This window comes from Haemaphysalis longicornis, unplaced genomic scaffold (genome assembly GCF_048455015.1).
Source record: "Haemaphysalis longicornis isolate Haplotype H1 unplaced genomic scaffold, Haemaphysalis longicornis Haplotype H1 scaffold_8, whole genome shotgun sequence".
Lineage (NCBI taxonomy): Eukaryota > Metazoa > Arthropoda > Arachnida > Ixodida > Ixodidae > Haemaphysalis > Haemaphysalis longicornis.
The window spans coordinates 121120415-121146285 of record NW_027526445.1 but is presented as its reverse complement, the minus strand read 5'-3'; the positions used below and the strand labels follow the sequence as shown (position 1 = coordinate 121146285).

Genomic DNA, 25871 nt, shown 5'->3' with positions numbered 1-25871 from the left:
CAGGAACAGCCAGAGGCCTGAGTGCTGGCGCACGGGTAGTTACATGAAAACAAAATACAAGAAACATATAGCAAGAAACAAACAAGCGACAAGACACACACTAATTGAAGTAGTGAAAATGACAGAAATAAAGCACAGGCGGAGCCTGGTACAGGTAAAAAATAAAAAGAAGATGCCTATGTTGCTCGGCCTGTCGTAAAGGCCACACGACAGGCAGAGCAACAAAGTTTGCCAGTAATACAACAAAAACAACGGCACGAGTGTAGAGACAAATGATAATAATAATAATAATAATAATCAATCAATCAATCAATCAATCAATCAATCAATCAATCAATCATGTTTATTTACGTGCCCAGGAACAGCCAGAGGCCTGGGTGCTGGCGCACGGATAGTTACATAAAAACATATTGAAAGAAACATATTGAAAGAAACAAACAAGCGACAACACACACACAAATTGAAGTAGCGAAAATTACAGAAATAAAGCACAGGCGGAGCCTGGGTACAGGTAAAAAAGAAAAAGAAGATGCCTTTGTGGCTCAGCTTATTGTAATGAATACACAACAAGCAGAGAACAAAGTTTATCAGTAAGACGACAAAAACAATGACAAAGTATAGAGACAAATGATAAGACAAGCATGATAAGTAAACAGTTTCAAAAACAGGCAACTATATTGGTTAAACAGAACCACAGAGAAACGAAATTTCAGCAATAAAAAAAAGAAAAACGAACGACAGAGATATCATAGATGTTTAACATACTGTGTTCAACAAATCAGTACGGTAAATTGTAAAGGAGCCTTGAAAGATGTCAAGGCGTTCAGAGAAGCGGTTGTAGCAATTCTGTATTCTGCGCACAGGAGAATGATTGGAGTTGCGCGCAGCGGTCAAGAAAGGGCGATGCGACCTGGTGGGCCTCTGTGGAACACTAAACTCTAAACAGTTAAGCAGGTCTGCGCAAGAAAGGTCACCATGAACAATTTTGTGAAGAAATGTAAGGTCTGCACGCATACGTCTGCAGGTCAACGAAGGAATAATCAATCAATCAATCAATAATAATAATCAATCAATCAATCAATCAATCAATCATGTTTATTTACGTGCCCAGGAACAGCCAGAGGCCTGAGTGCTGGCGCACGGGTAGTTTCATGAAAACAAAATACAAGAAACATATAGCAAGAAACAAACAAGCGACAAGACACACAAATTGAAGTAGTGAAAATGACAAATACAGCACAGGCGGAGCCTGGGTACAGGTAAAAAATAAAAAAAGAAGATGCCTATGTTGCTCTGCCTGTCGTAAAGGCCACACGACAGGCAGAGCAACAAAGTTTGACAGTAATACAACAAAAACAACGGAGTGTAGAGACAAATGATAATATGAACAAATGACAATAAAGTTTCAAAAATAGGCAACTATCAGTTGGATAGACACAACCGCAGAGAAACCAAATTCCAGAAAAAAAAAATAGCGACAGACATATCATAGGTGTTTAACATACTGTATTCAACAGCGCTGTACGGTAAATTGTAAAGGATTTCTGAAAGATGTCAAGGCGTTCAAAGAAGCGGTTGTAACAATTCTGTATTCTGCGCACAGGAGAATGATTGGAGTTGCGCGCAGCGGTCAAGAACGGGCGATGCGACCTGGTGGGCTTTTGTGGTACACTAAACTCTAAACAGTTAAGCAGGTCTGCGCAAGAAAGGTCACCATGAATAATTTTGTGAAGAAATGTAAGGTCTGCACGCATACGTCTGCAGTTCAAGGAGGGGATGGAAGGGACTATGGGTAAGTCAGAATCAGGATGAAAACTCTGATTGTGATGACGGTGCTTAAATATGGATAAAAACTTCTTCTGCACACGTTCTATTAATTCACTACTAGATTTGGAGATGCCGTTCCAGGCAACAGAAGCATATTCTAACTGTGGTATACATATTGCATTGTATAGCATTAGAAATGGATCTGGAGAAGAGAATTCCTTTGTAATCCGACACACATTTCCAAGGCTTCGGAGTGCTCGCCGGGTGATGAGCCTAATATGAGGAGAAAAAGAGAGGGTACTGTCGAAAAGCACCCCTAGGTCCCTAATCTCATCAACCCTTTGCAGAGGAGCTCCCTCAATACTGTAGAAAAACAGCAGACGGTGGGTTTTCCGGCTGTAGGTGACAACCTTTGTTTTAGTGGGGTTTAAAATTAGGCAGTTTTTCCTGCACCAGACCGATAATTCCGACACATCCCTCTGCAAGGCACAGCAGTCCTGAACACCGCTAATGTGCCTAAATAGTTTGACATCATCAGCATAGAGAAGAAAAGAAGAGTTTGTTAACACTGTTGAAACATCATTGATAAAGACAGAAAACAATAATGGACCCAGCACGGAACCCTGGGGTACACCACTTGTTGCAGGGTAAACACTAGACTTTTTGTAGTTAACATCTACATAAAAGGACCGGTCAAGGAGATAGTTGGACAACAAGGCAACAAGGCTTGCGTCTACACCGGACTTAGCAAGCTTGTTAATTAATAACTGATGGTTCACCACATCAAACGCCTTACTGAGGTCAAAATAAATAACGTCCAACTGGCCGTTTTCACAAACTGCAGCCGAAGCCTGTGTCATAAAGCTTGCAAGATTTGTGACCGTCGATCGACCAGAGAAAAAGCCGTGCTGATTTGGTATCACAACGTTCTTGACGCAGGCAGCAAGAACTTTGTGCAGAGCTGACTCAAAGAGTTTTGAGGCGACACAAAGGAGTGAGATCGGGCGATAGTTAGAAACGGCTGACTTATCACCAGACTTAAATATTGGAAAAATTCGAGCAATCTTCCATGCACAAGGAAATTTACCTAAAAGTAAGCAGTTATTATAAATGGAAGTTAAGACAGGCACAAAAATGTTGCCGTAAGCCTTCATGAGGGCTGCTGGAATTCCATCTGCACCACAGGAAAATGATGGTTTCATCCGTTGAAGGCTATCATTGACAATTTTTTCATCGAACCTAAGTGTGTTAAAATTAGAGTTATTAAACGATAGGCGTTCGTCGTTGCCATCTGGCAGTTGAAAGACAGAATGAAAGTACTGAGCAAAACTGGTGGCAACATCCTCAACCTCTTCGCCATCGGAATTAAGCAGGCTAACGTGTTCTTTAGACGCCTTAGAACGGCCGCGTACATACCTCCAGAATTCAGCCGGTTTCTGAGACGCAGCAGCCTCTAACGATTCTATATAGAGCTGGTGGTCACGCCGGTAGAGGATTTTACAAAGTGAGCGATACCGACTAAACTCCGCTTTCCACTTGTCAAGCCCAGAACGCTTGGCCTTTTTGTGGGCGCTATCCTTAAGTTTAAGCGAACTTCGAAGTTCTTTAGAAAACCAGTGGGGAAATTTGGAAGGAACAGGCTTATAACAAGGGATATACTTTTCCATGCCCCTTCTGACGATTTCAGTGAAACGTCGAACCTGTTCGTCAACATCATTGACATCCAAAACACTAGACCAGTCAGCAGATGAATAAAAGTGATACAGCCCAGCATAATCTCCACGCTTGAAAGCATATCGCGGGACTGCACAATTGTCAACACCGCCAGAGCGATGCTGGGTCGTGACCGAGACAGAGACAATAAGAGGGGGGTGAAACTTGTCGGGGTGCACAAGGGATGTTTCGGAGGCACACACTTGTACGTTTTTTAAGTTTGAGAAGCACACATCTAGAACATTACCACAAGAGTTTTCTATGCGGCAAAACTGCTGCATGGAGGTGAACGATTGAAAATCTAATAGCATGCTGCATTTCTGCGCTGCATAATGGTTTTTGTGCTCAAAGGAAAGACTGTTCCAGCGAATACCTGGGGTGTTGAAGTCTCCAAGTATAATGAGCTTATGGTTGGAGTGTGCATTTGAGACATTTTCTATGGTTGTGAGTGTTCGATTAAATACAGAAGGTAATACATCCGGGGATATATAGAATGCACCGATGAGTAGCTTCTCGCCCTTCGTGAGGCCTACCTCAAGCCAGACTGATTCGTCTAGGGTCTCGAGGTCAGCACGCCGCATGCAATGCACTGAATGATCAATGGCAACGAGAACCCCGCCACCTTTTTGTTTAGGTCCAGTTAATTTTTGGTCGCTTCTAAAGATTTGATAGTTAGAAGGGAAATAGTCGGAAGACGAGATATCATCGGAAAGCCAAGTTTCAGTAATGACAACAGCAGAAAATTTAGAGCATACAATATTTCTAATAAATTCAGAGGACTTAGTTCGTAGACCTCTAGTGTTTTGATAGTATATGTCGAAACTCTCGTACTTACTGATCATTTTCAGTTATTTCGGAGCTGTGCAGCATACCAGGGTGGACCTTGCCCTGAAACGGCTTGAAAAGGCAGCCTTTTGGCCACATAGACGGGTCGCTCAGGCGCCTATAACACTCCTCGTTAACAGTTACGCAAAAAGAAGAATATGAGTCATACTTGGTCCTAAGGCGTTTGCAAGACAATGGCGTAACTTGCACAGTTGACAAGTGAGCCAACAGTTGAGCAGATGTGGTGCTAGCGGACAGTTTTGAAACAAAGATGACCCTGGAGCTCGGTGGTCGGTGTACCACAACCAACTGAGAAGCTTCCGACGCACCCACGCGGGGAGTGCTCCTTTTCTTCTGCAAGTTCGTCGGCGGGCCATTAAACGCAGTTTCGGACCTAGGAGGCGGGGGCAGAGGGTGGACCGAAGGGGAAACCAAAGTGCACAAGGCCGTAGCAGGTTGACTGCTGGGGCGGTCAACGAACGGCGAAGCGGTGTTAGAGGACAGGAAGGGGGCACCTTCACCAGCTGCACCGGCGGCGGCTTCGGCGAACGACGACCTCGTAGGGATACCAGACTGCGGTGACGTCACCGGCGGCATGAAAGGATTAGCAGGCTTCGGAGAAGCCGGCGGAGAAGGCGGGGGACGCGCGAGCTCCCCTCGCAGGCAGCGAACCTCCTCACGCAGGGAAGCGACGATTGCAGCCTGATGGGCAAGCCCAGCCACGTTGTCCCGTCGAAGAAGCCGGTTCTCTTCGCGCAGCTCGGTGACAACATCCCCGAGAAAAGAGAGGCTGGCGCAGGCTTCGGACAGGAGATTCTTCAACGCAGCTACCTCTGCGCGTAGGTCCGCCGAAGGGTTGAAGCTTGCTCCGACAGGGGACGCCACTCGTTTGGCCGGGATGTTCGCTGGCTCACCGTCTTCGCTGGCTTGGTCAGCGGGGTCGCTAGGCCTAGCGGGTGACGCCGCAGCCACACACAGATTGCAGACGAACGGCTGCTCACCGGAGATCAAACGCTGCAGTTCCTCGTCCGGAAGAACAATGCACTTGCCGTGCGCACGGCGTTTACACGCAGAACATCGAAAAAACGTCTGCCTGCCGAAGAAAGCGAGGCAGCAGAGGAGGCACTTGTCCTTACTGGGCGCCATCATGCGGCCATCATGCGGCCAATAATAATAATAATAATAATAATAATAATAATAATAATAATAATAATAATAATAATAATAATAACAAGCTATTGCCTTGAGACCTCGTTACAAAACTTTTTTTAAGTCTATGCTCATTACAGTTCTTTATATTATCTTCAATTCAAGTTCCGAATGAATGTAGAGCTGCCACGATATGTGGAAGCTGTTTTCCACCTTATGCAACTCGGCCTGGCGTACACATTTTTTCTTGTTTAAAAAATAGCGCAGCTTGGACTGCATGAGAAAAAGCAGAGTTGGCGGCCCCCTCCCTTAGTCGGAGATCAGGCTGTTGCATCTCACAATTATTTCCAAATTTGCCCATGAAAATCTCCAAGACTGGCAGGCCCGCATCGTTTCGTCCGTAGGCCTTCACATCTCTCCCAACGTGGACCGCGTTAGCCCGCGCTAGAACTGGCCGCCGAGTCTCAAGTCAGCGCCTCCGCTACGAACCCAAAGGAAATGCGGTGCCCCCGGAATGCGATGAGAGCTCACTCAGTATCCAGAACGCGAGAAACCCAAGTTCGATACCGGTCGCTGGCAGGGGCCCCTTAGGGGCTGGGGCTCTTGGCGTCTCCTGTCGTCGTCGTCGTCGTCGTCGTAATCGTCGTTGTAATCGTCGTCTCACGTAGCCACGGGGCTAAAACATCGGGAAAGTAGCTTATGCCTCGCGCTAGAACGTAACGTGTAATAAAAAAAACACTGGGACACTCGTTTACCCCTTGCCCTGGAGCGCGTCGTAACGCGTACTAAACAAACACCGGGACACTCGTTTACGCCTCGCGCTAGAGAGATTCTGGCTTCAAAGACAAGACTTTTACAGCAGAGCTGTATGCCTCTACCTCCCAGCGGTTTAATCTCCGTTGGCAAAAATGCCAAGGCGCCAAGAATACACTTATACGCTGCATGCATCGCCCCTCCCCAGGTTTCACGTTAGTGGAGATGGCCCAGGATTTTGTTCTTTCCAATTATTGTTATTATGCTGTTCACTGCCGCCGCTGCCACCGTTCCCCTCGTGCCTTTGGGGTGGCACAGTTATAGGTTTACGGTTTCATGGCGTTAAGTGCCGGGGTTCGATTCCCGGACCTCCCTAACCACAATTATTTCTCAGGCTTCCAGGCTTTTCGGTGAGACTGACGGACAAAGCTCGGCCTAACCAGGTCTGCTGTAAAAATGACTGTGAAAATTCACCATCCCATGCATGCGGAGAGCACAAGGAAGGTGTTTCCAGCGTGTTATTATAGATTTCCCAATATACTCCCGGCTAAAACGTGAACTATACCAGAAACCATAGCAGTAGCTAACCGTATTATGGTGTGTCCAGAAACTAGTAGGTATATGACGTGACGCTGGCCGTCAAAATAAGGTTGTCCTTGCCATCAATGCATTCTTTAACTCAGCAGGTATCCCTTCAAAATAATAACGGATAGTGTGAGCCTTTCACCGCGAATTCCTGAATACGAACCCAGATGGACCAACTAGACCTCAGGGACGTTGTCTACTTTGTCGTGTACTTGTGATTTCTTTAATCGGGTCTACGGCCCTTCGTTCAGTGAATCAAAGTAGGTGGGGTTTGCTGGCTTCCAACCCTTGCTTTGAATAAACCAGTTAACCCAGCTACCGACCTATTTTCCAAAAGGCCTAGATGGGTTCCTATGCAAAAAAAAAGAACTGTCAACATAGCTTTACTGAGGCCCAGGATACAATACATTGCATGGCTTACACTGCATAAACCTACAGTGTCGAAATATTTAAGATATAAACGATACGATGTTTCCTCGAATGTGTGCCTTGTAAAAAATTGGAAAATTCAAGTTCGCTAGATACGAGGATACAGAAGTTATAGGATACGAGGATACAGAAACTTTGTGTGTTGGTTAACCAACACACAAAGTTTGAACATGATAGCGAACAGTGTTTGCGAAAGAAGAAAAAAATCCTGGACCATCTCCTCTGACGTGAAGCCTGTGGAGGGGCAAAGCATGCAGCGTATAACAGTATTCTTGTCGCCTTGGCGTTTTTACCTACGGAGATGAATCCTTCAGGGGGTAGTGGAGACAGTACGCGTTATTGCCCACGGGGATGAATCTTTCCAGCGCGAGGCGTTGGAAAACCAGTGTTCCGTTTTCTATCACCGTGACTACAACGACGACAATGACAAGGAGACGCAGAAAGCTAGAGACCCTAAGGCGCTTAGCCCATAAAAAAAACATCAAGCAAATACCTAGTACGATGAAGTAATGACTGGTGATTGGCTTAACATCCAGGAGAGCGATTGCGAATAAAACAGAACCAGATCATTGGCTCCAACCTACCATAAATGACATTCAGTGTAGCAGGTTGCAAACAAAACAGTATATATGCAGACACTGCGGAAAACAATGTAGTTATTCAATTCAACTTAAATTATTCTTGCACAGATGATGTTCAAGGCGAAACCCTTCAACCGTGTACATAAAACCATAGTGGTGGCTTCAAACAACTAAGCGTACAATCAGTTAACGCGCTGAAATAAACCGCCACCACATAAATGCCTTTTTAGCGGACGGCGTTTGGTAGAAGAAGGATTCTGTCAAGACGTTTTGTTGAATTAAATCGTACACATCTACAGAAGCGCCTTTTGCGTGCAAGGACAAAAGGTAAGCGAGGTTGTTGTATTATCTTCAGGCTTACTGCGTTTAAAGTTCGTATTTCGACAGCAATCTTGTGTTCTTATCTTGTTGTACACTGTAACTAGCTACCGACGCCACTCATTTATTTCTTTCAAAAGAAATTTACACGTATGAAGGGTTTATCTCTTTGGGCTTCTGCGGGATAGCTGCGTACCTTTTCTGAGCGTGGCAAAAATGTGTGCCTTGTTTAAATTGCTGCCTTTGAAATGCTGTACGCAAACACGGCTCCAAAGAACAAAAACAAATCAAAGCCCCTGTCATTTATTCATTTAACGAGGAAGATGGCTGAAACACGAAGCTTTCTGGGGTTGAAATGAAGAAAGTGAGCGCTTACGATTCATTTCTTTGAATTCAAATAATTCAGATAATAGAGTGGCTCGGAGTGTAATTAGATGGAGCCAGCACGCAATTCTGAACTCAAATTCTCAGAATTCGCAATTCTCAAAAGATGTTCTTGATCGCAATTCACCGTTATTCTAGGACAGCGGATCGTTATGCGGCCGTCCCAAAAATGTATATTTATTTGTGGAATGTGACCCAAAATATTTGAAGCTTTCAGACAATCTGATTGTTTTTATTTCCTTTCTTTCTAGGTACCTAATTTATAGAACAAATCAGTGACAGTATCATCGCGTTTTTTTTTCACTGGTTTCCTGTTACGACTTATTGCCTTAATTTTTTGAGGAACGGTTTGAGCAACCTGCGACAATAGCTGAGTGGTATAGCGCCATGGCGTGCGTAATTGAACTTAGCGCGTATTTAAAAATCGTTTAAAAGAAAGGTTAACCAATAAAAAAGAATCGACGAGCGATCCTCATGAAATATTCGCAGAAGACATGGTTTCAAAAACACGCGCATCTATAATTTCGATATTTCTAATCATGTTTCAAATGTTATTTCCCGGCATTTTCTATTTCAGTCTTTGTTAATTTTAGCATATGTATAAGATGCACACTTTTTATTTGGTTAAGTCATTTTGGTAAGTTTGTTCGTTCTATTAAATGTGTTAGCTGCCCCAATTATGCATTCGTTTCGCCTTAGACTGCACGCGTGTTTTTGAAGTATACCTGCGAATGTCTCCGTAGGTTTTGTCCGGCCAGGAACGCCGTCGGCTCAGGTCTCGTGGTACAGGACATTTAGGGGCACGGGCGTTTTAGGACACGGGTGTTTCGGTACAAAGACGAATTCTGGCGAGCACTTTATGCTGCGCGCATTATGTTCTTGTTCCCAATGGTGTGTTATTTTAGGAAAGGAGATGGTTGTACGGCCTTGCCAGAAAAAAAAAAAAAACGTCGGTTTATGGGTTAAATATTAGCTGGGATATTTGAAGCATTTATGAAACCTAATGATTCATTTTGTTTTTAGCGACTTATTATCACCAGTATTTTATACAACAAATCATGACAGTATCGTATTTTTCACTCGTTCTTTGACGACTTATTATCAATTGCTTTTTTTTTAAAATCAGTGAAAGTAACCATGTTATTTTTGCACTTTGCGGAGCCCCTACGACAACGACTGCGTTGATGAGTGCCACCGCACGGGGAAAGGAACCTGTGATTTTTTAAAGTAATTACGAAGAGGTTACAATTTCTTGCATTCTGCATTTGTGTACGTTGCTGTCTTCTGATAACGCAAGTACTTGAGGCGTTATTAGCAATGCATTACGGAAGGCACCTATTGTAACTTGCTGCAAGCTTCCGTCCCGACTGATTCGTAGTTAGCAGGGACTGCGGCGGGTTTTTGGTGTTTGTGAATCAAAAGTTGTGAATGCTGTGTAATGACGTTGAAAAAACTCTGCAATGTTTTCTGCAGCGTACATACGGTTATTCATCTTCGCAAGGACTGCTCATCTGTAATTGTTGGTGTTTTGCCGCAGAGTATAATTCCCATATTATGGTCGAAATCTGAGACCAATGTCATCTGCAGCTCCCCATCATCAGTTGTTCTTTGAGCAGCACAACATTACCATTAAAATGATGTTCGCAGAAGCAGGTGTCGGCGCGACATTATACGTGGTATAAAAAAAAAACAAGTGCCCACTACAACAGGCATGCTGCAGGTTATAATAAGCCGCTGCAACTCAAATCGCGTGGGATGATGCAAGCGTAACACTTTCACTGTTGCACTTCAGTGTACTACTTTAGTGTAACACATCCAGTGTAACACTTTCGCGCTACTATTCCGACTGATAATTTGTTTCGAACTGCCCTGTTAAACCATTTCATTCTTATTTATAAGATAGGTGTTCACTTTGTTTAAGAGCACGGAAGAGCGCTTAGTGCGTAAGAAATATTTTCCGCAGCAACAATGCACGTCAAAGCAGCATCCCCGAATAGGAGCGACGTTGGATCGTGGCTTATTGGTACCTCTGAGGCTCACATTCGGTACTGTTGTGCAAAAGAACTTGGCTACTCAGAAAAAAAATTAAAAAAATGTCTTTAATTCCTGTGCTACACGAGCGTTTGGAAGGAAATTTCAGTCGAATGACCTTCGAAATTTCAAATGGCATTCGAACTGGAAGGAGTTCTGTCGGTCTACACGACCATTCTCAAAGGCAGTTGAAAGTTTCCGCGTTAGCCCACCATGTTTTGGTGTCGGCACTGCTGCCTTGTTTCTTTCTTGGCAAAAATTTAATTTTAGAGTGAAAATGGGCAAAGATCAATTATTAGTGATCAAATTGATAACTATCTAGAAGCGCGCACAAGACATGCACAAGGCAGCCAGCTTCTTTTTGTCTTTTTTCGCACCGCTGGTGTTGAGAGTACCAAGTTACTTCGTAATCGTAGAGCGAGTGACAGAGAACGAAAACAATCGAAAAATTATAAAGATCTTGCACTTCAAACACCAAGTTTACTCGTAAATAATTGTTTTCGTTATTACGGCGTGCAGAAACTGAGCCCGGGGGTACGACCGTTCGTGTTTCAAAGGCCTTTGAGACTCTCACAGGTCAGTCGTCGTGCTCCTTTGACTCAAATGACATTTTAACAAAATGCCTTTGAAAAACGTCGTGTAGCAGCTGAAAGTGTCATTTGAGTCAAATGACATTCGACTCGAAGACCTTCGAAACGCTCGTGTAGCACGGGTATACGTTTCAAAGAACGAAGAACATTTCAAAGAACGATTCAAAGGACATTTAAGCGAAAAGTAAACAATGAAAAAGAATCGAGGAGCTATCCTCAACAAATATTTACAGGATAAATCGCTTGAAACGTATGCGGATTCATAAGTATGCGTTAAATAATCACAAATAACAGCACAGATGCCGTCTTTAAAGAAATAGATCCGAAAGATCCTGTCCAAAGACAAATCAAAACAAAAACAAACTGATATGTTCGTTCACTGAAAACTCCTTAAAACCCGTAAATTTGTTATTCTGGACCGAGATTTTGGACCGAAGGGTCTGCGGAGTCCGGGTGAACGTTCGCCCTGGGGGTCAGCCACCTGTCTTCCCTGAATTCCTCTCGACGCACGGGAAGTAGGGAAAGAGTGTGCATGGCGCCTGCTATCGCCGAAGCTCGCCTGAAACGCTCGCCCTTGGATCGGGCCTCCGCTGCCATTCGTGCCGCTAATTACAAGCTGCAGCTTCAGCTAACCAAGGCAACCCAGTCGGGAGGGGGGGGGGGCAAAGTGCGCTTTTTTTTTTCGCAGAACGCGCCAAAGCGAAAGCGACCACGCGGGCGACGACGTGGATGGGAAACGCGAGGATGTAGATGAAAAATTCTTCCCCTCGAGAAGGCGAATATTTGAATATTTCTGTATTTTTGTGTAGGGTGCGCTGCCCCATCGGCTTCGACGAAGAGGGATTCGTTCCCTGGTTGTCAATCCCCATGCTTTCCCGTTTTTTATTATTTTGTACGAATGAAAATAACTGCACGTACATAAACTTCAGTCTTTGTGGCCCTCATTTTACATACATGCGCAAAGACGTGCAAGGCGGAAAATCAGCGAAGAATCACTCTGTTGAATTTGTTTCAGCAACACTGAGAATAAAGATTATTGGGGCTGTTCATTTGAATAATAAAATTTTAAAAAGTTCCACGAAAGTTGATTTTGAAAAGCCCACACACAAATTTCGACTGTATAAATCACAGGGGGGGCTATTCTAGGTGGAAATTTTTTCTGCAGCTGGGCGGGCAGGAGGGAGCGAAGGTTTAGAAAAACTAAAAAAAGAAGCTTCTTGCCATGATTTCTGAAAATTTCGTGATTTACTTTTTAAGGCGGGCTTGTAACCAGACCGGACTGACAGATCCGCGGCCTTTCCGGGCCCCGATACGTTTGCAGTACCAGCTAATGTATGATGTGAGCTAATCAATACAGCCACAACACGTTACTCAACAACACGTCTATAAAATGCTACCGATAAACGTATCGTTCAACCTCTACAATAACTTTGGCCGGGCAGATGAATCGAGGTACATGCACACAGTCAGACAAACCAACATACAGAGAGGCCACATTTTTCGCGTTTAATGAGCCCAAGAAAGACTACCGTCTTAAAAAAATGCTGATGGCGGGGAGCTGCAGGTGCCATTTTTCTCTGGTAGGAATTAAACCCGATTATGACAAGTATATAATTTCTGGCAGAACCGCTTGAAAATCACAAGCGACCAGTTCTTGCAAAAAATATATCGATGTAGGTTTCAGAAAACATTGCAGATAGCTTTGAATATTGTACAAGAGCCTTTTCAACTTCCAATTCACAAACACCGTAAACCCAGCATAGTAACCGCTAACGAAGATAAGGCTAGAACGGAAGCGTGCGACAATGTACAACAGGTGCTTTCGGTAATGAATTGATAATGACTCGGTATGTGCATTGCGTTATCAGGAGAAAACAACGCCCACAAATATGCAATGCCAAAATATTGTAAGATCTTCTTGGTCATTACGTTGGAAAGGTACAGGTTCCATGGCCCCTGCGGTGGCGCTTAATTACGCAGCTGTTATTGTAGTTTCTGGAAAGTGCAAAAAATATTTACTGTCGCTGTTTATTGATAAAATAAGCGAGAGAAAATACATGATGATAATGTATCTAAAGAAACGAAGTAATGAACGAGCTATGCTTTTTCTGACTACTGTTATGCAAATAGATAGGCATTTTTTGGGAAGGCCACACACGTTTTTACTGGCCTAGAATAATGCAGAAACACGAGCAACAACCCTTATAGGCTCCGTGCGCTGGTGTTTCGAGCGCGACCGCAGCGCCGCCGAGCAGCGGCTCCGTCAGAAATCGGATGTTGGTCAGCCCGAAGGAGCGGCTAAACCGGGCGGAGAATCCGCAGTCGTTGTGAAAAAGTCGAGCTAGTAGTGCGTATTTCTGTATGTATTGCTGGGTCTACGGCTCCCGCAACATTTTAAAAATGTCGCGAGGAGGCTGCCGAAAAAAATAGTTTATCTCGGTTCCCTTGAAATGAAGCGGAAAGGCGACAGCGATGAACCCGCGCAGTGCGACGAGCAATGTAAACAACGCCGATCGACTTCTGGCCATAAGTGTTCGTTTTGCTGTTTTGTGTGAATGTGCTTTATACTCTAGGATCATTCGTCATAGGCCGGTTCGTAATAGGCCGTTTGGTTACATAAGAGCATTCGTCATAGGCCAGTTTGTCACTTAGGTAAGTTCGTCACAGGAACGCAAAAACAAAATTCGTGGCTTTTTTTAGACGTAAGTGGGGATGAGGCGTGACTTTCACACCTTTTCGCCGTACCGGTGCTCTTAACGGCCGCCACGGCGATCCTAAACTGGCAGTGAGGCACGCCACAAAAAATACTTGGCTGTCGGGGAACCGAATTATCCTGGTCCTGCAGTCCATACCGCCCCCACCCGTCCCCCTTGCCTTTCGCATGAATGTCACGGTAGCAGGCGCACGCTCGCGTGACTAATTTGCAGTGGCCGTAGCACTCCTTTTTCTTCACTTTTTCATTTTCGTTGCTCCCTGACGGGTATACAAGTGCTCACAGCATGGTCATTTTTGCCCCTTTCCTTGGAAAGCCTTTATTTGTGTGCACATAAGAACTCACTCGAACTGTCCGAAAGGAGGATATAAAAACGTGCAGCCTAACAATAAAAAAAAATGTGCAGGGAGGCATATCCGCTCCCCAAGCATGTAGCTGAGGGGCCGCCCTTTTTTTTATTTTGCCCGAGAGCTACTGCCAAGATTGGCGGACCGGTGCCCCGCGCATTCGCAGATGGCTACTGGAGAATAATTAGTTGCACCATTTGTATTAGGCCACTAATAAGTGACACAAAATGGCCCATGTGAAATTTCCAAGAACGATAAGGTCGGGGCTACCACTTTTCCCATTAACCCAATAAACTTTTTTACACCCTTTTAGCCAAAAAGGGTGTAACATAAGTGAAAAAAGAGTGTTGGGAGGCCTTCACACCCTTTTTAAATGCAGAGCATTTCTTAGCCTCGCCTCTTCCTGCGTCGGACGGCGTCCACAGCTCCGCGTCCGCAGCAGGTGCGCCTCTCCTCCTTCCCTCCTCTCTCTCAACAGCAGCTGGCGCGCGCATGCGTCGTAGTCAGCCCGTTCGCTCCGTCGCGGTCTCGGCGTAACAGGTGCGTGATAGCAGCGCGGTGGGGCGTGGAAGGGCGCGCGCTGCTTGCGCATGCGCGCTCTCCCCCCCGTACTGCTCTCCCTCTACTGCGCGCGCTGCAAATATAAAGCGGCTAGCGGTCGCTCGTGCTTCAGTCACTGCGTTGCTCCTTCCTTCCTTGGTTGACGCTCGCTCCACCCTAACGCGACTTTACTCTCCTCTCTCTACCCCAAACCAACCCCAACGCAACTACGACCCAACTACCCACCCTAACGCGACTTTACGCGGCGTTAACGACCCCCAATGCTCTGCATTTACTCGTGTTCCCCTCGCGGGAAGGCGCGGGAATTTTTTTCTTGAATCTCAACACCCTTTTCCTAGTTCTACACCCTTTTTGCGTGAAAGAAAAGGTGTTGATCAACTTCAACACCCTTGGTATTTATTACGGTGTTGAAAGGGTGTGGAAAAGGTGTTCAGCTGTTCCTTTAATAAGGCCATGCTTGGATGCATAATAGCACTGTAATAAAGAATACATCCCCTCATATACTCCTCTACTCGCAAGAAGTTTTCAAGCGCAAAAAAATAATTGCTCGTATACAATGATCGCTAGTTTCCATATGCGGTGCACCTCATGCCCCAAGTTTAGCCTTGGCACGTGAAACACCAAAAAGACTACAGTCGTGTGGCGAAAAGGGTGTTTACCGACTGCAACACGCTTAGCTTTCTGTAGGTTGTTGAAACGGTATGAATTAGGTGTTCAGTTTCAAAAAAAGAACATCGGCGCTGGGGGTCGACCTGATTTCTTCCGGTGTTGCTAAGTTTTGTATGTTTGCTAAGCTTTGCAATGTTCTTGCTAAGCTACGATGACCGCTGAGGGGTGAGGACAAGTTTAAGCGGATTTTACAAGGTTGTTCCAGTGTCCCCTCCCCCCCCCCGCCCCCCACCAATGCCAGGGGACCCAAGTGGGAAACAAGCTAGGTCGGACCCCAGCTATGCTGTTTGTCCAGCCTTGCAATTTTTTTGCGCCATTTTTTTTTGCCTTTTAGAATCCATAAGAGACTAGTACATTTGAAATGGTACAGTAAGAGGTACGCATACGCATACGCCCCTTCTGCTCACACTCTAGCGAGCTCGAAAGCCGACTTCACTGTTATAATATCCTATCTGCGGTGGTTCCCCCTTTACAGGTGCCGCAGTTCTTTTTTTGTATTTTTTTGCTAATTCCACCGAAACTATCTGCAGCTTAAAAAGCTTCACTGGTAATAAATTATGCCAATTCATATTGCTTTAAACATCGTGAGGTACCAAACACCCCCCGCTGGTGAAAATGTTCAATCCACCCGTATAAACAGGTAAAAAATGCCTCCAAACTTGGAGGCCTCTTCACCTTTTTTCTTAGTTGGCGGTCTTTTCTTACACTCCTTTTCTTGCACCTTTTTTTCTTTCTGCCCTTTTTCTTAGTTTCGAACACCCTAAGTTGTAGCTTTACACCCTTCTGGGAAAAAAGGTGTTGTAATAATGAACACCCTTTTTGAAGGGTGTTGAACTGGCAGGGAAGATTTGTTTGGTATTTAATATAATTCTACAAGTTATGAAAAACAAAAACTACCTCGTAATTAAAAAGTTTTTGCAAATCCGCGTGTTGATCTCATAGTAAATCCATACTTCCAAAATTAGCGCTAAAATATCTGTTTTTTGCGAGAAGCCAACCGACTCCATCGGGGGCTTTCCTCTGCTGGATATAAAAGTAAGAACAGCACATGTATTTCTAAGTAAGTATGCACTCCGTGTACCGCTTGCATCCCGTTGATTTTCTTGCTCAATTCATTTGTCTTCCAACTGTAACTTGTGCGTATTAACTGTTTGTTTTGAATGCTGCGTGCTCCGCCGATTCCATTGCCACTGCGCAGGCCATCACCTTAAAAAAAGGGTGTGAGGCTCAACACCCTTTATTTAGGGTGTTGAGCATTCTCAACACCCTTTTTTAAGGGTGTTGAGCTCAACACCCTTTTTCATCCGTACACCCTTTTTTGCCAAAACACCTTTTAAGGGTGTTAGCCATGGGACAAGATTTTTACGCCCTTTTCGGCCAAGAAGGGTGTAAAAAAGTTTACTGTGTACGGGACCACTTAGAACCAGATGCCTGGCCCGTCTTCCAAGAACTTTGTTGGGCTACGTCCCTGTCTCATTTTTCTATCTTGGGTTGTTGAACTCGTAGCTATAACCTTGTCCGAACACGTCACCCTTCCTTTGCACTCAGGATTGCATTTTTTGTTGAGCTTTGCTAGATGTACGGCCCAAACTACAAAAGAAACTAACTAAACCTGTGCCTCGCTTCTCTTTTTTGAGTCGAAAGAAAAAACAACACGTGGACAACATTTTGTGCACCTGTGACGAACTTTCCTAAGTGACAAACTGGCCTGTGACGAATGATCCTATGTGACCAGACGGCCTATTACGAACCGGCCTATGACGAATGATCCTATGTAACCAAATGGCCTATTACGAACCGGCCTATGACGAAACGCCATGTGACGAACGGGCCGTACCACCCGTCGGCTGGCTTTTGCCATGCCCGCGCCTTCTCTCCACTGAGGAGCAACCTCCTAGCCCTCCCCGCGCGCCCATGCGCGGTCGGGTCCCCGTAACCCGCCACCCTAGCGTGAGCCTTCTCTAGCCGCTATGCTAAAACTCTCTATTGCTGGAACAAACGCTTGCTATGGAAGGTGATACATGTAGTGGCGAAAAGCATAGCAAAGTGCGCGTCACAGCACTTCTATGCACTGATGTGGATGGCAGCGACCGGCGCGTGCCCTTCGTCACCGGAAAATCGAAGAAGCCGCGTTGCTTTAGGAGCTATGTGTCCGTGCGCTACAGGCAAAACGCTAAGGCGTGGATGACGCGCGATTTATTCGCGGAGTGGCTGAGCGAGTTCGACCGTAACTTGCAGAGGCGAAGAAGGCGCGTTCTGCTCGGGATTGATAACTGCTCTCTGCACCACGTGCAAACTTCCCCGCAGGCAGTGAACCTGCTTTTCCTTCCACTTCGAAAGTGAAGTCTCTTGATTTGGGAATAATAGGCGCCTGAAGTGCTTGGTCATAGCTGTTGACCGGCCGTCAGCCAACTTGCCGCTTCGAGTTTCGCTGTATTCAGCTGTAGAGATGGTGAAGGCTGCCTTGTCGGATGTGACAGCCACTTGCGTGCGGAATTGTTTCCGCACGGCCGGCTTCGTCGACACACAAACTGAAGCCGAGCCTGATGCTTCCGATGGTCAGTTCGGCGGCGATTTGTCGCAATGAGTCATCGATTCCAAAATGGGGAGCCAATACATCGGCTCGGACGATTTCGTTTGTGCCGATGAAGATGCTGACACAGCGGAACCGTGCACGGACGAGGGCATCGTTAATGAAGTGCGGGGCAAGAGTGATGGGGAGGAATCGGACGGAGGCGACGACGAAACTTCTGAGCCTGCGCCTATAAGTGCGCCTGTTGCAATGGGCTACATAGAGGACCTTAAACAACTTGTTTAGGCCAAGGGCCTCCGCGAAGAGCACGCGGCTGCCCTAAATAAACTGGAGACCGGCCTCATCAAGTCTGCACTGCAGAAACAAATAGCCATCACAGACTTCTTTGCGAAAAAATAAATTGTGTCTTTACTTCTGCTTTTTTTACTGTGGTCCATTTACTACGAACTTCGGGTATGTCGTATAAATCGTCAATATTTTTAATGAGGCATCTACAGCTGCATTCAAAATGTCTTCTCTTCCCATTATTTACATTTGACAACGACTGGATTGCGTGTGTAGAGTGTGTTTATCTATTTTCTTTGGGGGATGTTATTCTTGCAAATGCTTTTTTTATTTGCTATGATGACTTGGATCCTGCAGACCGTTAACTGCGCTGCGATGCAGGCCAGAACGGAGCGAGGTCCATCTGACGATCCAACGTCCTGGGAGTTACCGACAACGCTGTATCCCTGGACCAGCACCTTGAACCTGAACCGCAGGCTCGAGGCGTTACGAATGCAACAGGAGGCATGGGAGTTGCGTCAGGGGTGGGCTTTGCTGCAAGCCCCCCAAGTCCATCTGGTCCGTACCCTCATGTGTCACGGTGGCCGGTGCAGCGTGAAGATAGAGAGCAGCATCGCTCCCGACAGTGTTAAAGGCCGCCGCAGCCGCTGCTGGCTGTACATGCAGCGGGGTGATGTTTGCGACTGCGGAAGGTTGCAACATATCTGTTGATGACTTGCATCAAGTAGTAGAACCCCCCTGTTACATTCCTCACTGTTGCGTTTTCCTGGCTGTTACGTTGTTAGTAATCGGTCCCGGCCTAGCTCCCATTGGATATAATGCATTGCGAACCCCGCTGTACCGTCGCAACTGTGGGCCCGTTCCCGTATGATGCGTCGCAACCTGACATTCCGAAGCCGTTTGGGCTTCGCCATTTTGGCTTTTGATGAGTATTGGCCAGGCTTTCTTACTGAACTGGCTACAAGAAGCCGCAAGCGAGTTGGAGAGGCCTTCACTAGATAGCCATTCATCGAAAGTGCTATCACCATCATCACTGCGCTCACACGAGAAGTTTCACTTCGGAACGCCGGAAGTGCGTGATTTTAGTGCCGCAGCCCTCTTGTAATGGTGCAGTGCAGCGTTTTTAGATTAGGTCACTTGACAAGAGCGCGGCCTTCCAGTACCGCAGCGCGGGCTGGTGATGCCGCCGCCCAGTCGGTGGCGCTGGGGTAGCGTTGTTATCGGCCTCGGCGCGTCTTCTGCTCCTTCCCTGCTACCCTCGGCGCTTTCTACACCACCCACACCATCACTTGCGCCCAGTTTCTCCAAAGCTTGTAGTGTCTGGGGACTTGCCAGACACTACAAGCTTAGGAGAAGGCGGCACGGCATTGGAGCTCTATCGCACATACGTCGCACCTCAAAGGGACGCTGAAAGCAGTGCGGCCTTTCAGATTATTTAGGAACGGAAGGTGCTTACGAGCGAGTGAAAGAAACGGGAAGCTTCTATTCTTGATTTTAACACGATAGTGTTTTATTCCTCGATTCACGAAGATTTCACGTACGTCATATCCGTCACGGAAGTGACGCCAGTACGACGAAGCAAGCGATCTGTAAAGGGTGCACCCCTGCAGACAGGTTCTTCTGGCGGTGAAGCAACCATTAGTGCTAAAGAGTTCGTTATACCTCAGGGTTGTTCGTTTTCGGGTATTAAATTTTAACACGAAAGTGTTTAATGCCGGGATACACAAAGATTTCACAGACGTCATGTCCGTGCTGGAAATGACGCTTTTACACCTTTGCCGAAGCGACCAGCCAGCAGGACCTCGCTCGCCAACCACACCCTCAAGACAGCCGCCGACCAGCAAACCATGCTCAGCTCCAAATTTCGCTGCACATTTCACTTTCGTGTTTTACCGGTTCGTATGACAGAAGAATCAACCACACTTTTTTTAAGCGTTAGGCTCACATTGCAGAAATAAATTGTTGTTCCCAAAGAGGCACTGCTTTCGTTCATTTGACGTATTACGAAGACCGTGTTCGCGCCTCGAAGCGGTCGGAATGGCGAGTGAGTGGTACGGTGATTTCACGACGCCAGATTTTTTTGTCGACCTTCACGAGTAGGGTGACGGCGAGCGAGTAGTACAGTGACTTTACGACGACCAACATGACTTGACGCCCATCTTAAGTGCTCTTGGAAACACTAAATGTGCACATAAAAATGCAAGAAAAGAGCGCTACGTTTGCGGTACGGGCATAGACCAAGTTGGCAACAACGCCACTTAGGCGCCGGCCCATTTTCGTGGCTTTCCTCACTCTTACGTTTTCCCGGCTGTTACGTTTCTTTTCCGCGGTCCGGTAAAAAACGTATTAACGGGGTTCCCCTGTAGGCCTAATTATTTTCTTTTTACAAAACAATGACGACAATTATGAACACTGCTGCCAGATTTAGTAGTTTATAATAGATCTGCCTATATAACGGTTTTACCTCCATGCACGTGTGCTGGTGCTTTCTCAACCTCTGGATAGGTTGTTCCCTCCCCGTAGGCTGCCCCCGCCTTGACACGCCTCGTACCATGAAAGCCTCGACCCTTACCAGTTTCGCGGTTAAAGCGCAGAAAAATATTCCTACCCGGTGGAATACGAATGCACAACATTAGACAACTATTCTGCCAAAAGTGAAGCTTATGAGGACGAGTGGACCACAACCATTTCCGCTACCACGCCTCAAATACTTGTAACTGATGAATGGCCCCGAAACGATGGGTGCCCATTTGGGAATAATTGCTCATATACACTATTTCATTGGTCCAAAGATTCCAGTCTCCATGTAGGCAATGTAATTAAAGCCAACTGTAATTATATTAGATGTTTTCAGCGGTGGCGCAGAGGTAGAGCATCCGCCTCGCGTGCAGAATGACCGTGGCTCGAATCCCATTGCCGTACAATTCCCACCAGATTTAAAAAAACCCGCGTATTGATGGAATTTCAGAATGAGGCCTGGGGTGCGGCCAGACACTGGCGACCATTGCGGGTAACACACTCCCTGACCAGAGTAGGATTGGCCACCCTGGTGTAGTAACGGCCACAACCTCCCCTGAATACGACAACTAACCCACGGCCTTCAGTCTCCAGTGGTTGCGAAGCAATTGACCACGGCGGTGGTCCGACTTGTCACGCAGCAGAGGGCGCTAAGAATCCCTGGAGCCGGACAGGCCTCCATTGGGATCTGAACCTGGCACAGCTTAACACGAGAACCTTATCTAGCGAAGCGAGTCTAGAGCTGTTGTTCGAGGAATTCAAGGGCATTAAAAGGGATGCCATAGGGCTTAGTGAGGTTAGGAGGACAGGTGAAGCCTTCGGTGCTGAAAAATGGACACGTCCTATGTTACCGGGGTCTAGTGGACATAACAGAACTGGGAGTGGGATTTCTAGCAAATAAAAGCATAGCTGGCAACATAGAAGAATACTATAGCATTAACGAAAGGGCAGCAGGTCTTGTAATTAGGCTCAATAAGAGATACAAGCTCAAGGTGGTACAGGGCGATGCCCCCACTTACAGCCACGATGACCAGGTAGTGGAACGCCTCTATGGATGTGTGGAATCGGCAATGTCGAAAGTAAAAGCACAGTATACCGTAGTTACTCGAGACTTCAATGTTAAAGTAGGCTAGAATCAGGCTGGAAACAAGGCAGTTGGGAACTATGGTCTGGTCTGTATAAATAACAGGGGGGACCTACTAGTCGAGTTCGCAGAACGTAAAAACCTTCGCATCATGAATACCTTCTTCTGCAAATGGGAGAGCCGGAACTGGACGTGGAGGAGCCCGAATAGGGAGCATAAAAATGAAAGGGACTTCATATTATACTGTAACCTTGGCACCGTGCAGGATTTGGAAGGGCTAGGAAGGGTAAAATGTAGTGACCACCGTATGCTAAGATCTCGAATTAGGCTAGATTTGAGGCGGGACCGTAACAAGCTAGTACGAAAGAAGCCAATTAATGAGCTAACAGTAAGATGTAAAGTAGAAAAATTCAGGCTCGCGCTGCAGAACCGATATTCAGCTCTTACCCATGATGCAGAGTTTACGACGCAGGAAGCCAGCGACAATCTCACTCGCGTTATCACGGAGTGTGCTGTAGACGTCGGGGGCACGATGGCTATACAGGATACTGTTAAACTTCCCAGGAGACGAAAGATCTAATTAAGAAAGGGCAAACCATGACAATCTCCACCACTGCTGACAGAATAGAACCGGCGGAGCTTTCGAAGTTAATCAATGAGCGTAAGACAGCTGACATACGGAAGTATAATAGGGAAAGGATTGAATATCCTGTAAAGAACGGAGACAGCCTGAAAGCAGTGAAGAAGCGTCTTGGCGTGAAAAATCAGATGTATGAACGTAAAGACAAGCAAGAAAATGTCATCACAAATAGGGTTAAAGTAGTCATAGTACCCGAGAAGCTCTATAGAGATCTCAACAATTGCCGGGACATCCAGAATAATGCCGAAAGAGAAAGTAGATCAGAGGAGATGGACATCCCACCAGTAACGACAGAAAAAATAAGGAAGGCTTTGAAAGTAACGAAAGGGAGTAAAGCACCTGGTGAGGATCAGCTTACTGCAGAACTCTTGGAGGATGGAGGGGAAACTGTAGTTGAAAAACTGGCAAACCTGTATACGCAATGACTATAATGACGGCGAGTGTACCGGAATCATGAAAGAACGCGAACACAATCCTAATCCATAAGAAAGGTGACATGAAGGAGTTGAAAAATTACAGGCCGATGAGCTTACTGTCAGTCGTCTACAAGGTACTTACCAAAGTAATCGCTAATAGAACCTTAGATTTCTGTCAACCTCAAGAACAAGCAGGGTTCCGTAAAAGGTATTCATCAAAGGACCATATTCACACGATCAATCAGGTGATAGAGAGGTGCCCCGAGTATACTGAACCCCTATATATAGCCTTCATAGATTACAAGAAAGCATTTGACTCGGTTGAAACCTCGGCAGTAATTCAGGCATTACGGAACCAGGGTGTAGATGAGCATTATTTAACAATACCCATATTTATAATGGGTCCACAGCTACCATCATCCTCCACGAGGAGACTAGTAAAATACCTATTAGGAAGGGCGTCAGACAAGAAGACAGTCTCTCCAATGTTATTCACAGCATGTTTACAAGAAGTATTCAGAACCTTGGATTGGGAACAGGTGGGAGTAAGGGCTAATGGAGAATACCTCAGTAACCTCAGATTTGCTGATGACGTTGCCTTGCTAAGTAACTCGGGGGACGAAATGCAAAGCATGCTTTCCGCATTGGACAACCAGAGTAGAACCGTGGACCTGAAAATTAATATGCAGAAAACAAAAGTAATGATCAATAACCTCGGGACAGCACACCGGTTTGAGATAGCGGCCGAGGCAGTGGAAGTGGTCAGCGAATATATCTACTTAGCCAAAGTTGAGACCCCGGATACCAACCATGAGGCAGAGATAATTATAAGAATAAGAATGGGGTGGAGTTCCTACGGCAGACATTCTCAGATAATGAATGGTAGCCTACCACTGTCCATGATGAAGAAAGTGTATGACAGCTGCATCTTACCGGTACTCACCTACGGGGCAGAAACTTGGAGGCTCACTAAGAGGGTTCAACTTAAATTAAGAGTGACTCAGCGAACAATGGAACGGAAGATGGCAGGTGTAGCATTAACAGACAAGAAGAGAGCGGAGTGGGTCAGAGAACAAATGCGTTTTAAGGACATATTAGTAGAAATTAAGAAAGAGAAGTTGACGTGGGCAGGGCATGTAATGCGAAGGCAAGATACACGTTGGTCATTAAGGGTAACAGAGTGAATCCCTAAAAAGGGCAAGCGTTGCAGGGGGTGGCAAAACGTTAGATGGGCAGATGAGATGAATAAGTTTGCGGGGATAAATTGGTCGCAGTTAGCGCTGGACCGGGATAATTGGAGAATAATGGGAAATGCCTTTGCCCTGCAGTGGCCGTATATGGCCTGGTGGTGACGACGACGACGACGACGACGACGACGATGATGATGATGATGATGATGATGATGATGATGATGATGATGATGATGATGATGAAATATTTTAGGGTTAATTCAACTGAGAAAAGAAGGTTCGATGAATAAGCGTAAAAAGTGGAAATCGGCCAGAAAGAGAAAGTAAGGCAAGGGGAAACTAGGATGTGTTGTTCGGCACTCTCCTTGAAAAAGTTGTAACGGACATTGCACCAAAAAAAAAAAAGAACTAAGAAAAATATTCGCTTCCTGCGGAAGTAGCGTTCCCAAACTAGAACTAACATGGCCAATGCTCTCTAGTTAGGCTCTCCAAATGGCGATCATTACTGTCTTTTTAGTCATTTCTTTATGCAAAGGATACTGAAATGAAATCCCACAAAAGGGCGTTTATTGCAGAATTTGTACTCACATATCACTGTCCGTAGACGCTACTTCCTCTCCGCACCTATACGACATGCCCCTCGGCTCCGGGTAGTCAATGTCCAAAGCGCTGTAGTAAGCAAAAGCGTGAATTTCGCTTGAATGTGTTTCCACAATTCATTCCAGCATGCGAAAGAATAATCGTCGGCGCTTTTGACACGCCAGTAATTTTTCACTTTTAAAAAACCACTGAAGACCACCCACCTCTAAAATTCTAGAAACAATTATTTTTAGTCAAGACAAGAAGCACGCGTAAGGAAAGGAGCATGACTTTGCACCTCAATTCTGGAGTACTTGCTTAAGTAGAACAGTTGTCGCGCTGTGTGCTCCAAAGAGTCTATGTAGTATTCTGTCCATAGCTCCCGAACTGTTTTTCTCAATAGTCTCTGTTACAAGATCGTCCGAAAAGAGACCCAGAAATTATAATCTAGACGTGGAGCACTGATGAACGCAAGAGCACAGGATTATTTTTTTTTTTGCTTTTTTGGAAAACACTTCCATTTGCACTACTTCATTTATTCAACACAAAACTACTAGCCGCTTCAGGTGAACATTATAACTTCCATTTGGATATACAACACGCTGTGCTAATTTTTATTTACATCATCGGACTCCAAGCATACCTGTTTGAGACCTCATTGGAGAGCTTCCCTCAAAATATATAATGTGTGGGTGTGTAAACGAAGAAATAATGAGGATATTATAACTACTCTAAAAAGAAAATGCGTGCTGACTGGCGGACCAGGGCCTCACCCACAGACTCTTAATTGCTCTGAACTTGCGATACACGAATTGTTTCTTAACCCACAATTTTGGTACTTAACCTCTCCGTCGAGTAACTACCCTCTCCTATTCCCATTCTCACCTCTCGGTAGCCTCTCTGTTAGCTAGAGGCTGTTTCCTATTCTTCGCATTACATGGCTGGCTTTAGTGAGTCTTCTTTTTTACAATGATATCTTCAGCCCACGTTTCTTCGGTTATTTAAGATGCTCGTTACCTAACCCTATGCCGTACCCCCATTATCCTTTCCAGACTTCCTTAGGCCGACCTTTGTTGTCATCAAGACGTTCACTGAGAACGAAAGTTTCCGCCCTGTAAATCATCCTTCTTTAACTGTTTCAATGACCTACCACATTCTCACTTTGCTTTCCGAGGTTTTCTTGTCTGCAACCCACATTTCTACACACACATA

The 25871-nt window shown here is 45.7% G+C and overlaps 1 protein-coding gene across 3 annotated transcripts in view; it reads right to left on the bottom strand.

Moving 5' to 3' along the window:
- The window catches only part of LOC144149431 (uncharacterized), a 63404-nt gene that overhangs the window by 18174 nt on the left and 19359 nt on the right, over window positions 1–25871 (bottom strand). For 2 of the 3 annotated variants that reach the window (XM_077680994.1, XM_077680995.1), the window contains exon 4: window positions 24669–24749. The exons of the other annotated variant lie outside the window; for it this stretch is intronic. In XM_077680994.1, the coding sequence (XP_077537120.1) occupies window positions 24669–24749 (81 nt within the window). The remainder of the gene's footprint in view (window positions 1–24668; window positions 24750–25871) is intronic. 3 annotated transcript variants of the gene reach the window in all.